Consider the following 15,325-nt stretch of genomic DNA (forward strand, 5'->3'; position numbering starts at 1 on the left):
TTGGAAATTAACCGACAGGAACATACTACAGGGATGAATGGTACCCTATAAATTAATCCAGGTTGAAGTTTACCTACATGAGAAATTAAAGCAGGATTAAATAACCAACATAAACTGCCAAACTTTCACATTAAGTAGTATTTCGACTAACCAATTATTTCACAGCACCCTTAAAATCTTAACCGCAACACTTCATTGACACCGAAAAAATGTCATTCTAGAATATTCTCTTCCATTAAAAAGAGTATTTAACTAATACGATTCTTGTCCGATTTAGCTTTATGCATTCTTCTATATTAGAGGAATCATAATTTCAAACATCACTCATACTATAGCGAAATGTTTGGAGTTGCTTGTTATCTCATAGCAAGTAGTAGTACCTCGTTCTCTCTCGAATATTCCAGAACGGTAGACCCATCGACGTAAATCGACGCGCCGCCTCTCTGGTTCTCTCTAGAACTCTCTAGAAAGTAGCTAACAGTATATAAGACCGCGCGCTCGCCGATCTCCCCAGAATCAACTCAAAAGAGAGAAACAGAAAGTTAAAACATTAAAGCTTGATAAAACGTTAGCTTGAATTGTTCTAATATAAATAATATTGCGTCTTGCTATAAGTTACTGAACTATACAACAACAAAGCTTGAATATATTTATTAACATCTAATTAGCCTTAAACGTATATAAATATTATATTTGAAACTGTTTACGAGAGAAAAATGGTGAAAGCTCCTGCCATCGGAATCGACCTTGGCACGACGTACTCTTGCGTCGGTGTCTTCCAACACGGAAAGGTGGAGATCATCGCAAATGACCAGGGTAACAGAACGACGCCCAGCTACGTTGCCTTCACTGACACTGAACGACTGATAGGGGACGGGGCGAAATCCCAAGTTGCCCTCAACCCTGAAAACACGGTTTTCGATGCGAAACGTCTCATTGGAAGAAAATTCGATGACTCGACAGTACAAGCAGACATTAAACATTGGCCTTTCGCTGTCAAAAACTCTGGGGGCAAGCCCAAGATCCAGGTTGAGTTCAAGGGTGAGAGGAAGCTCTTCAACCCGGAAGAAATCAGTTCTATGGTACTTACAAAGATGAAGGAAACGGCCGAAGCTTATCTGGGACAACCAGTCAAAGACGCCGTCATCACAGTTCCAGCCTACTTCAACGACTCTCAGAGACAAGCTACAAAGGACGCCGGAGCCATCGCCGGTCTCAATGTCTTGAGAATCATCAACGAACCAACGGCAGCCGCGCTGGCCTATGGCTTGGACAAAAATCTCAAAGGCGAGAAAAACGTACTCATCTTTGATCTTGGCGGTGGGACATTCGACGTCTCCATCCTGACAATCGATGAAGGCTCGCTGTTCGAAGTTCGCTCGACAGCTGGTGATACCCATCTGGGTGGCGAAGATTTTGACAACAGAATGGTCAATCATTTCGTGGAAGAGTTCAAAAGAAAGTACAAGAAGGACATCAGAGGCAATGCCCGTGCTCTAAGGAGGCTCCGAACGGCGTGCGAACGCGCCAAGAGAACCCTATCCAGCAGCTCCGAGGCCTCCATAGAAATTGACGCTCTATACGAAGGGGTTGACTTTTACTCCAAGATAACCAGGGCCAGGTTCGAAGAACTTTGCATCGACCTTTTCCGCGGCACTCTTCACCCTGTGGAGAAAGCCTTGAAAGACGCCAAGATGGACAAATCCATGATCCATGACATCGTCTTAGTTGGTGGGTCCACAAGAATTCCCAAGATTCAAAAATTGCTCCAAGATTTCTTCAATGGAAAAGACTTATGCATGTCAATCAACCCGGACGAGGCTGTAGCCTACGGTGCAGCGGTACAGGCCGCCGTAATTACGGGAGACAAGAGTGACGTCATCAAAGACGTTCTGTTAGTAGACGTGGCCCCTCTTTCTTTGGGCATTGAGACAGCCGGTGGCGTCATGACCAAACTCGTAGAACGCAACAGTCGAATCCCCTGCAAGACATCTAAGACCTTCACGACGTACGCCGACAACCAACCGGGCGTCACTATTCAAGTATTCGAAGGGGAACGGGCCATGACGAAGGACAACAACTTGTTGGGCACCTTCGAACTCAGCGGGATACCACCGGCGCCCAGGGGAGTTCCGAAGATCGAGGTGACCTTTGATTTGGACGCTAATGGCATCTTGCACGTCACCGCCAAAGATGAGAGCACGGGGAAGAGCAACAGCATCCAAATCACCAACGACAAGGGAAGGCTTTCGAAAGAAGAAATAGATCGAATGGTACAAGACGCGGAGAAATACAAGGAGGAGGATGAGAAACAAAGGGAGAAAATCGCGGCCAGGAATCAAATCGAAAGCTACGCCTACAGCGTCAAACAAGCGGCCAACGAAGCTCCCAGCGAGAAATTATCGAGCGAAGACAAAAACCGCGTCAATGAAATTTGCGATCAGGCTCTCTCCTGGGTGGATAACAACACCTTGGCCGAAAAAGAGGAATACGATCACAAATTAAAAGAACTTCAATCACAATGTAGTCCAATAATGGCCAAGTTACACGGTGGTCATTCGACGGGTCAAACTCCAAACTATGGAACATCTCAGGGGCCAACGGTCGAAGAAGTGGACTAATTAAAATAACTCTTTAAATATAAGTATTTTTTATGAAATTCTTAGTATTTCGTGACAAGTACTATATTGTGATTAATACAGTTCCTCTTAAAATATTGTATAATATTTTTATTGTAAATATTCATAATTTAAGCTGTTTATTTAAATTACATGCTGTACTTTATTTAATAAAGATCAAACTTTAATATGTTATTTATTGTGTGACTAATGGTTATTGTATTTATAATGCAACTTTATTACACTTTGAATACTTACTAATATAGAAAAGTCTAAGTGAGATCTATTTCGATAACGCTGGGTTATACGAATTTTTGAGGTTTTGAACAAGCTCATCTTATCTATTGTTACTGACTTTGGGTAATCCTAATCGAATTTTTTACAGACTTTAGAAAAATTAGGTTTAATTCTAATACTTAAATCAGGGTATATTTAAAGCGCTATTCTGTAGATATTGTAAATGAACACTAAAGTTATTGAAACTTTAGGCGAATTTGTGGCGACTTCTGACATAATAATCTTGAAATTATATTTACGTTTTTAACTTTTTACTTTTTACCCAATGTTGTTACCTAATAGCCGAACGGAGTTCTGAAATGCAAATTCGAGAATCTATACATTATAAAATATCGGTTTCCGATGCGTGAGATGTGCAGTTACTGAACGTAGCCTTAAAATCAAACTTACCTCTTCGAAGATCAAATCAACGCCGCTAGAGGTTCTTGACTAGGGTGTTATCCGGTGACGTAATGTCTGGCATTTTATTTTATTGTGGTAGATTCCCTAAAGCAGAGAACTTAATATTACGTATCCTTATTAAGGGAGAGTGAAATAGCTAGAAATATATTTACTTTTCTTTTGAGAAAATACCTCAAAATTACTATGAAAACTTACACAAAAAATTATCATTAAAGTTTTATAGATGTTTTTGGTAAATAACCCCTGAATTTTAATTACCTAACTAAAGCCCGAGAATTTTCAGAAATAAATAGCGCGCTATCTGCTTTAAATTCACGTGAAGTATCGTTCTCAAATTAGATGAAAGTTCACATGAAGGTAAGAATAGGAATTAACGACTTAATAGCGCAAAAACTTCGAATTTAACAGACGGGATCATACTAGCGGGATAAAAGGTAACCTATTTGTTAATCCAAATCGTAGTCTACCCGCATACTAAATTTTATGCAAATCTTTTCAGCCGTAAAATCGGTTTGGAGCAAGTAACATCCAAACTCAAAAACTTACACATCTGTCATATTGGTATGGTTGACGTAAGCTTTTGGGATAGCTTTGTTAATTGTATCATGAGTTAATAATATGTTAGCTCCCTATAAGTTACTCAGGCTCCATAGGCGTAATGTATCCAGCGATTTCTTCTCATTTCGCCCGCGCGGGAAAAAATCCGAATGTTGCGCTCTCTCTTGTCGAAAAAAAAATCCCGCTCGTACGGCTCCTCGACCTCGAGTCGTGGGTTGCTTTTTTACCAAGGGAGTGTTTTAGTCGTGAATGTTTAGGTTTTAACAATTTAGCATTAAATCATGGCGTTTGTGTCAGTACTGAGACAAAAAAATGCAGGAACTCAATGCAATTTGCCGATATTGATAAAGAATTCTAAAGATGAGTTGTTATTGTGACTTGAAATCAGAAAATTATACAACTGAGCTAAATCCAATCCACTGATCACAGTTAAAAATAATGGTGTTCAAAGGGTTTATATAGGGTTTATGATTTTCTCAGCAACCACTAAGGGTTTTACTGCACCAACTAAATGGTTTAAAAGGGTTGCCTTCAAAAACAGCAAACCATTACTGGTTTAAAACAACTTTGATAAACCGTTTCTGGTTTATAATAAGAAATGCCAGGGATCTGTGAAAAAATTGGTTTCAATGTAGTCCCTTTCAAGATAACTCCTTGATGGTTTAAAAATGGTAATGCTTAAAACAGCAAACCATTAAGGGTTTAAAAGTGGTGCATAGAAAACAGCAAAGCATTACTGGTTTAAAAGTGGTGAGTTCAAAAAACTGCAAACCATTACTGGTCTAAAAGTGGTACCTACAAAAAACTACAAACCATTGAGGGTTCACTGTTAGAAAACAAGGTTTACATAGGTTGAACGAACAGCGTATACCTCTTTGAGTTAAAAAAGAAGCAAGAGGGTCTTTTTTCGATTTAAAAAAAAATATAATACGTATGTGCCGAATACAAACTCTTTTACTTCTAAAACAAGTTGGGAAAACCAAAATATTACCTCTCCGAGTCAAGACGACTACTTACAAACTTATATACCCAGATATGGAAATGTTTCTTAAGTTAAAATTTATGAAATATTAAAGCAGTATACAAAGCATAGCAAATTTACTGTAAATCAGACGACATTTTACATCCAATAATGATATACTTGTACACATTAAAATCATCCGATGGGGGAAAAACGGGTCATCGGCGTTTTATAAATGACGCTAGCGCAATAAAGCGTGCAAGGTACCAAGGCTTAACAAAAATTGTAGGATAACATATTTATAGAGATAGATAACAACTTTTATAATTAAAATTAGAAACTAACATATCTCTTAAAATTCTCGCGTGATCAACTGGTTTCACGCCAATTAAATAGCTATAGTCCCATAGAGCTATTTGTATTAATTCCTCCATGGTTTTTTCGCCAAGCTGAGAACTACGCGTTTTACGTCACGTTATCAAAAAAGCAGACTATTTTCTTTGAAGACCGCGCTAGCTCAGCGCTAAGCACCGTGACGTCAAAATTCAAAATCAAAATCCCTGGGCCGCGTTCAGCAACGCGAGGCTCTGCTGAACGCGACCCAGATTTCCACCATGATTATAAATCTAAGCCTAATTATTTAAAAGTGTATTTAACTTTCGGCTCACTCTGAACCGTTAATGTCTCTGCATACAGAAACGAAAACCAAACCCAAACTTTTACTTTTTGGTTCACTAGGCCTATTGACAAATAAGAGTTCATTTGACCAACATAGTAGCGTTGTGCTTGTATTCACTATGATTTTAGAAAGGATTATGCTATAAACAGATGTAGTATAGCTTAAGTAATATATAAACATCCATTTTAAATAATAATATTAAAAAAAATCTTTGGAATATCAAAATGAAATAGAGCTTTAAAGCTACAAAAGTACTAAATGCATCATAATTACGAAAAATATTTCCACATATTCAGTTTATATTAAGGATAAAGGGAATATTATGGTTGTGTTGGATTTCTTTACACATCAAAACAAAACGAACTTCTAACGCAGCGCACTACTGTAACAACGGACGGACACATACAGACAAAAACATAGACTGCTTTTAACTCTTTCCGTATTAATTTTGAATTGAGAAACAAGATTATCTTAAATATTAAAATAAATATAATTAATATTTAATATTTTCTTCGTTAGTTATTCGCCTTATTGAACGTTACATCGTTTTAAAAAAGAACAATTAAACATTCTTGAGAGACTTGACTAATATTGGCGTTTGAAATGAAGCATACGCCGGTTGCTTCGCCTTACTAAAATAGGTAGTATATAAGGGTTTCGAATCGCAGCCATGGATAAGAACAGCGCAATTGCGTGAACCTTTGGTGGAAGCCCCACCTTAGGGAGGCCGGTCGTTTCTCGTAACCCTGGCCGATCGCCGCGTATGTCTTAACCTTAACGATGATGATGGAGTAGAAGCCAGGTGTGCAGACTGGTGTCCATGTGGGATGGACAAAAACGATGACCAGAAGATGGTGGTGTGTAGAAACCAGTGTGTACAGACTGGTGTCCATGTGGGATGGACAAAGAGCAGATGACGGTGGTGATTAGAAGCCAGTGTGGACAGACTGGTGTCCACGTGGGATGGACAAAGACCACAAGAGGGTGGGGATTAGAAGCCAGTGTGTACAGACTGGTGTCCATGTGGGATGGACAAAGAGCAGCAGATGATTGTGATTAGAAGCCAGTGTGTACAGACTGGTGTCCATGTGGGATGGACAAAGACCAGAGGCTGGTGATGTTAGACAGGCAATGGAGTAATAGCCTGTAAGTGTAATACAATTTTCGAAATTTCCGGAAATTGAGAACACGTTTGCTCCGATTTGCAAACTGCGAACGCGGTCACGTGGGTGTAACAACAGACAGACACACACACACACACACACAGACACGTCGAAATTAGAACCTCTCCGTGACATACGTCACTCGGAGAGGTAAAAAAAGCCTTGAAAGATAATAATGGTAGAATTTCAAAAACCTTTGAGTTCCCGAAACTTTTAACAATTTAGATATCCAATTAAAAATACTAATAATAAATGCACAAGAAAATAATATATAGCACCCTATAATTATGAAACGTAGAATATTTTCATACTACAACATTTGCTTTCAGATTTAGCGCGCTTACACTTTTGCACCCTGTGGGAGAAGGTTTTGTACTACAATAGGGGGGCACAAAACCAGCACCGCCGCCTAAGGGGTTCGCGAAAAGTACGTTGCGCAGGGAAAATATGGAAGAAAATGCTGTTAACATAGCTTAAATGAAGAGTTTCATACTTACAGGGAGCTATGAGCTATTTTCTTATGATAAACTAAAATAGACTACTCCAAGTCGAGAAGAAATTAAGAGGTTTTTCTTATAATGAAATAAATATAATTGATAATTATTATATTAATCGTAATTAACTTACCTTAATATTAGTTAAATCGTTTCAAGAAACTTTATTCCTAAAATCATTTGAAACATTGCTATTGTTGACGTTTGAATTCAAGTGTATGCCTCTTTAACAGGGGTAAATGACGAAAGGAGTTAGAGACGCTAGCTTCCGTAGTGTAGAATACAGTGGGACTTTCAAACGTAGACACAGAAAAGAGAAAACGCCTCGGTCGCGCCGCCTATAATTCAAAATAAGTATGATATTTTCCAACCAATAGCGTGGCAGCAAAGATTCGAAAGGCATGCTGGGATATCGATTTTCTCCTGTCTGCTAGTATTCGTCTGCTAGTGTTCGTCTGCTTACGACTGAGTGACAATTAGGGTTAGAGTAAAGAGTATTCATTAAGGTGCACTTGAATTAGAAACATGCAACTTTAAAGTTGGTAAATTCCTTATTCGATAATGAAATGGAATTAAATGTCATTTTTGCATCCTTCAATACAGTTTTAGTTGTTTTAATTTCTTTAGTCACAGATACAGTCGATGATCCTGATCCCACAGTTCCCACTAAGCCTTGGCTCACTGGGCCGACTCTGTAACCGCGCACTTACGGCAAAACAAGTTTGAACACATTTTGAGGATTTCCCCGGCTTCAAATTGCAAATTGTTGACTTATCTTTCTTCTTTAAATCGCTGTTTACTCGCGATTGAATATAATAATTATATTGGGTTGATTTATGAGACGACTTCACAACATCGACACCCGCCATTTTACTTTACCCAGAATACCTTGCGGCGCGAGATTTTAAGGCAAAACTTTTAAGGTTCTGCTCTTATTTACAATACAGTTCCAAAGATGGCACTACGTTAGTTACAAATTCTATGACGTTTCAAGGTCCCACTGTATTCTACACTACGGAAGCTAGCGTTTCTAACTCCTTTCGTTATTTACCCCTGTCTTTAACAATTTTTGGAAATTTGGGGTATATAAGGCGCTTGATTCACAATAAATCATAAATTATAAGAAAAGTTGTTACTGCGTGCATCTTTGGTGAAATGATGGGAGTAGAAGCCAAAAATTGCTTTCTGTGAACACGTTTGCTCCAATTTTTCATGTGCGAACGCGCTGACAGGCAAGTCCGATGTAATACCTCTCCGTACCGACATCTTCACTCGGAGAGGTAAAAAATCCAGAAACCAATTTAATAATAAAATTCAAGGTCTTAGTATCCAAAATTAGGTTATATGCGAAAGATGCCCATATGCAGCTTCTGGTTTATGCCAGCACAATTTTAGCCAAAAGATGAAGCAATTTTTGTTAACTACAAGTTTTATTGTGTGCTTGACTTAAAATACCGAGGAGATTGTAACTCAGTGTTTCCTCCAAAGCTTTATGCAATTGCGCTGTCATTTACATCATTGGAATTCGAAACCTTTATATACTACCGATTTGCGTATAGCGAAACAACCGGCGTATGCTTCATTTCAAACGTCAATATTAGTCAAGTCTCTCAAGAATGTTTAATTGTTCTTTCTTAAAACGATGTAATGCGCAATGAGATGAAATATTAACGAAGAAAATATATAACATGAATTACATTTATTTTTATATTTTAAGATACTCTTATTTCTAAGCTCAATTTTAATACAGAAAGAGTAATAAAGTCGTCTATCTGTGTGTCTGTAAGCGTCCGATGTTACATTAGTACACCACTTTAGCAGTTTCCCTTGTGTTGGTGTGTGAAGAAAACAAAATTATAATTACCTTTTATTCACAATATAAAACGAAAATTTGGGAAATATTTTTCGGAAATGCGATGCCTTTACTAGTTTTGTAGCTATAAAGCTCCGTTTCATTACGTTATTTCAAGAACATCTTTTGATATTAATATTTGAAATGGGTGTTTACATTTTAGTTAAACCATACTACATTTATATATATCCAAAACGCTAATCTTTGCAGTTCAAAGTAAATAAGAATGTATTATTCAATGGCGTGTCTACCATTTATGATAAAACTGTTCGGAGTACGCCGGAATGTTAACACTGAAGGCTGGATATGAATCCAATTTAGAGCGTGGTTTGATTAAAAGCCCGCGAGGTCTGAATAAGAACATGTGGGGGGGGGGGGTTAGAATAAGAACACGCGGGGGGGTTAGAATAAGAACACGCGGGGGGGTTAGAATAAGAACACGCGGGGGGGTTAGAATAAGAACACCAGGGGGGTTAGAATACGATCAAGCGGGGGGTTAGAATACGATCAAGCGGGGGGTTAGAATACGATCAAGCGGGGGGTTAGAATAAAAACGAGCGGGGGTTAGAATAAGAACACCCGGGGGTTTGAATGAAAACCGTAGGGGTTTGAATAAGGAGTCGTGGGGTTTAGCGGAGTTTTCAAACGGGGAAATTTTGTAGTGCCCCCAAAAGGTTTCAAGTGAACCCCTTTTTTTCCAACAGTTTTCTAGGTTTAAAAAAGGTTCTTTAAACAACACTTAATGGTAGAATATACCATCATTTCGGTTTTAAACATGGCTGTTCTAAAATCAAAAAATGGCTTAGAATAACGCCGTAAGTGGTTTGAGAAAGGTTGAGAAGCTAACCACTAATGGAAAAGAAATGTACCACATTAGGTCGAATATACCACCTGTAAGGGTTTAAAAACGGTAGAAATGAATAACAATTAAAGATGTAAAATGGTTTGAACAATAGTGTTATTTGGATAGGAAAAAATCCCTTTATGGTTTCCAAACAAACCACTTTGGTACTGGTTTTCTGACAAAAGTGCAAAAACCCTCAAGGGTTTAATCTAAGACCATTATTTTTTACTGTGATCTCTTAACTGTTTTCTTAACCGAGGCTACTGAGCGAAATATTCGGCTGCTTAAATAGCTCCGATATCATTGGCTAGCTTCCACTACACGCGCTTCTGGGGAAAAAACCGGAAAGAGGGGTAAATAAGATTTTCGTTCACGTGGCGGCCGCAGAGCGTCGCATATAATTGGGAAGCCGACGGCGCGGGAGAAAACGCTGGAGTATAAAAATGAATTGCCTGAGTAACTTATAGGGAGCTGACATATTATTAACTCATGATTGTATTGATGTTATTTCTTTCCCAGAAAAAGGGAATGCTACTACAAAAAATACCGCTAATCTGATAACGTCTATTCAACTTTGTAATTTCACATCGGCGTTTATTTTCAATCTCTATTGCTACACAAGAGAGGGGAGTGACAAACCCCGCTTTTGGTTACTTCCTAGGCTAATTTAATGGACTTCCGCCTAAACCCATAGCCATATGAAGTTAGAAAGCTGTTGGTATATGACTTATTGTCTTATGATCAATTTAATAATGTTTATCCCTGCTTGATCGTCCACAGCAAATAAACAACTGTAAAAATGCGGAAGTTTTTCCGGGGCACAGGGTGATTCCCGTGATAAACAAAACTTAAACCTCCGTTTATATTTTACTTTTAGTGATTCATGTTTAAAGAGAATAAGGAACTGAGAGCATTTTAAGAGAAGACTCAAGTTATGAAACTACTACTCTTCCTTCTCTTTCTGCCTTTTACTGTTTAAGCTCTAGTTGAAGATAACTTTTTTTTAAGTTTTATATTTATATTTTCTCAGCCATTATCTACTACAATTAACAAAGGTAGAGGTCTGGCCGGGCTCCCGAGAGGTACGGGACCCGGAAAAATGGACCGAATTGCGCCCCTCTCTTGACGGCCTACTGTGACCCAAAGTCAAATAGGTTTTCTTTCATTGAGAATCGAGATAAAGTCGATTTTCCGTTAATTGCTTCAAGGGCAGAAGTGTTTCTGTAACTGGAAAAAATAAATGAAGTTGAAAATTATTTTGAAATTTTTGTAAAATTAATTGTATCTTAAATTTTTAATTGTAACTCGATTGTAACATGATATTCAGGGTGCTTTGATAAGTCTGCCATAACTTAAGGGGATGTTCTTCGGACGATTTTGAGACGAAAATGTTCTATGACATTTTGCCGTCCGGGCTACTGTTTTCAAGTTGAAATTGGAGTATTTTAGGGATGACCTTTTAAATTTAATTAAGTATCTGTAGGACAATGACTTCTAATTTAATTAAGGCTTCATCACTAAAACACTCAAATCATAACTCAAAAACAGTGGCCCAAAAGGCAAAATGTCATTGAACATTTTCGTCTCGAAATCACCCAAAGAAAATCCCCTTAAGTTCATAAAAGCCTTCGAATAAACACGGAACTCAAGATGTAATTGCAATATCCAATCAATAGAAGATACGTTTTAACAGGCAACATGCCAGACTCTGGATTTCTCCGTAAAAATTTTCTTAACATTTTTTAAAAAAAGCGCTGATACTTAATTAATTAAAATTCAATCTCACTCCTCTGATAAGCTATAGAGATAGACGACTTTACTATATTCTTAAAATCAAGGTTCTTAAAAGTTGGATAATATTATTTCACCTTCATTAAAGTACTGACGGGGCATATAAAAACTCCAATTACTTCGAGAATTACTTCGACAATAGAAAGTAGTTTCTAACTAAATTAACTTGAAATTTAGATAGGTAAATTAAGATAAGGTAAATAAAATTATTATAAAAACTGTCTTTCATATCAAGAATCTAAAACCTGGAAGATAAATAAATTGTCGTAAGGTGCAGCTGTCGAAATATTTCAATTAGGAGACTTCATTTTAAACTGAAGAAACGAGAAGCACATTTTGGCAAATAATAAATGTTTTGAGCATAAGAAGTAAAGCCAGTTCAAAGTTTTCCTATTATTCATGAGTATCGTCCATGCAAAGGTTGTTTCAACTTTCCACACTAAAGGGTTAAGGCAGGTATTGATTATTATTCAGTCAGAATGTTAACTGATATGTGTATGTATTACTTTTTAATAACATTACTGATTTTGAATTAATATTTTAGTTGAATACACATTTTAGTGGTCTTGGAAATTTTTAAAGAACAATATTTAATATCAGGAATACATAGATTTACTACTTGGAATCTTTAAGAGGCCATAGACCCACACTAATATCTGATTGACTGTGAGGGGAAGCACCAAAAAATTTAAACCGCCTGCTCCTCCTTCCTCGCGTCTCATTGGTTATGCGAATGTGTGGGACAGATCGAGATCATGACCTTTTAAGCTGTCGTCTGCATCAGTTTCGGCTCCGAAATGGTCGTGAAGTGCGAGAACTTGGAACAGTTTGACGTTAACGACCTTTTTGAAGCGGAAATTTCTCTAACTGTAACTAAAGTCGACGATTTAGAAGCTAGTGTAGCTCGAAATTCAGTATTGAAAACGAATGGTATAATAATTTCGAGAAAAGATGACGTTTACCTCCCCTCAAACCCTAAGCCTTTGCATAAGGATACTGATGTTTTGTTTTTGTATAACTTTGGTGAAGAGTGGAAGGAATTAAATTGTTACTCCACCCTGTGAGAATAGTAAAATCGAGTTCTTATCTGAAAGCAAGTCTCCAAGTATTTTCGCCTTTTTTTGGAACTCAATCCTAGGTCTACTCGTTCAGACGACGTATCTTGTTTACATTCGGGTTCACCGCGCATGGGTCGCGAGAGTCGCAGCGCAGGTCGCAAAATACGTCAATGTCACGTGGTTTTTAAGATCACATAAATTATGCATGAAGTCAACGGTGACGGTTTCTACACTTCCTCCCCTTTCAGTCAGACACCCAGGCCCATAAAATGGCCTCTTAAAGATTCCAAGTAGTAAATCTATGTATTCCCTGTTAATATCTAATCTTGGTAATTATGAATTTTTAGATTCAAGTTTTGCATTGGTGATATAAGGGATTAAGAGTTTCCAGTCTATGGAAGTACTTAACTTTAAAGATTCATTCGGCCCTTCTGTATGAAATATCTGCATGATGATGTTTAAAGAAAAATATAATGCTAAATTAGGGATTCAGTGATCATAAAGCTAAAATGTTATGGATTTAGAGTAGGGGATATTTTACAGGCTTAATGGGTAGCGGTTCTCGGGCCCAACCTTGATGAACTGAAGGACCAAACCACTTCTAAAAGCTCCCACTAGTGTTAATCATATCAAGCATGCAATATCCCAAATTCGGCCACAAATTGTCATTGTGCAGCAAGAACTGGCAATCAAACAACTTTCTCACATATTAAAGATCAATAACATCTTTATGGTTATTAATTTGAATTTTTAATAAACGACAACAACAATACCTGAAAAAACGGAAGAGTAAAACAGAAGTTTTTGCTAAAGTGACGATAACCGTTTTTCAAACTGACAGGTAACTTTTAGGCGCTACGCAAAGAGCTTATCTTATATGGTGTAGGTAATTTTAAAAAGTGAAAATTTTCTCATTCTTTTTGAAAATTGTCATAGAGAGGCAGGCCAATTAAAGGCACTTCCTTCCGCTGATCAATTTTTTTTGTGGTTTCTCTCTCAAGCTGCGACGAAAAAGGGGTCTATAAAAAAGTAGGGAAGAATTCGGGTGCCAAGGTCACATCCGTGACAACGATCATCTGTTAAATAGAAACTTATTTTTAACGAAACGTTTCGATAAACGGTTGGAAAGCTACGTCTACTGCCATCTTTACGTAAGTACTTAATACTATTAGAATTTTCAAATGTAGCTTTTACTTTATTCCTATAGTAATTTTACATGCATTACATCAAAGTTATATTTTATTACGGTCAACACATGTGATTCATTAGCAACCATTCTTGATTATTATCTTTGTGTTGATTACAAGTATTTTGAATTAGTAAAACATTATCTGACTCATCACAATGTTGAACCTCAAGACATTTACCACTGTGTCTGGCGCTAATTACGAAATTATCATTGTGGTTTTTATTCACAATTCATTGTTGATTCCTCGAGCCAAAATAAACGGAAATCACAACTGGTTCGAGACCCAAAATGTTGTTTGGAATCGTCAGGGCCCTAGCTGTATCCTTGACTAAAATTTTGTAAGTCGTTGGGGAATTATCCAGCGCAACAATCTGAACCAGCTGATCTGTTTCATTCTTAAAAGTTTTCCTTCGAATCTTGATACCGTTACCAGCAAAACGACGTTCAGTCGTTAATACTTTGCCGTGCATAGGCGACATGATAGCGTAAGATACATCGGGTCTCGGATTGTTCTCGTTAAAATAGAATTCTATGTTGGTGTATACATTCTACTGGGCTGTTAAATACAGGTCGTGAGTTCCATCAATTGCTTTGGTAATGGGAGTGCTAATATTGGTAGCACGCGGTTCAAATTTGGCTTGAGCAAATGGTTCTCCGATAGAGGTATCGACTCTGAATTCAATTCCATTATGAGATGAGTCAAATTCATCAGTATTTCGCAGAATAGTTTCCAAGGATTCATCTCCAAAAGCGCCGAACTCAATGCCTTTGTAAAGTGCCACTATAACCTCGCCTTCAATATGTTGTTCGTAGATGTTTGATTGGGAAATGGAATTAGTAAATAATGAATAAGCAGATTTTTGTTCAATGGGATGGTATTTTGTAAAGGTTTTGTCGGGCAATTGTGATCCACATGTAAAACGTGTGTAACAAACGATGACAAGAAGTAGATGAACAAACCTCTACATTTAAAGAAAAATTATTTTTTAAAATTACCCAAGATAACTTTTTTCAAAAGAGAAGACTGTACATCCAGTATGTGAATCCAAAGACGCTAGATAGGCTACAAATTTACTAGTCCACCAAAGTGCTTTTATTTGGTGTCATATTTAACGTCTTTGGATCGAAGAAACTTGAATATTTTGGTGTTACCAATGGGAAATAGAAATAACAAAGATTTACTCAAATAATATCACATTTACCTTAAAATGATGGAGTTGTTTCATTGCGTTCTGTCTGCTAGTATAATACTCTTGATTCAAAAATTAAATAAGTAATGAGATAACGATAAAAATATACACAATTAAACTTCGTCAAAAAGAGAGACACCCTTTCTTTTTATTATCAGTTTTAGTAAATTTACTGATTAACCGCTTCATTTATCAAAAAGTAACTATTACTCTTAATTCCACCAAGGAT

The 15,325-nt window shown here is 37.3% G+C and overlaps 2 protein-coding genes across 2 annotated transcripts in view; both read left to right on the plus strand.

The window, feature by feature from the left end:
- The window catches only part of LOC149602820 (ATP-binding cassette sub-family C member 1-like), a 449,544-nt gene that overhangs the window by 187,348 nt on the left and 246,871 nt on the right, over positions 1-15,325 (plus strand). The gene's annotated exons all lie outside the window — the stretch shown is intronic.
- On the plus strand, positions 520-2,813 carry LOC149602827 (heat shock protein 68-like). Its single transcript, XM_089860471.1, has one exon. It carries the CDS (start codon positions 717-719, stop codon positions 2,619-2,621), a length of 1,905 nt encoding a protein of 634 aa, XP_089716597.1. The 5' UTR covers positions 520-716; the 3' UTR covers positions 2,622-2,813.

Source organism: Phalangium opilio, unplaced genomic scaffold (assembly GCF_054372755.1).
Source record: "Phalangium opilio isolate 3A_F unplaced genomic scaffold, DU_Popi_V2 ptg000352l_1, whole genome shotgun sequence".
NCBI classification, from domain to species: domain Eukaryota; kingdom Metazoa; phylum Arthropoda; class Arachnida; order Opiliones; family Phalangiidae; genus Phalangium; species Phalangium opilio.

What these genes read in the sequence shown, in the direction of transcription:
- LOC149602827 (XM_089860471.1), top strand. Translation starts at nt 717, where the DNA reads ATGGTGAAAGCTCCTGCCATCGGAATCGACCTTGGCACGACGTACTCT.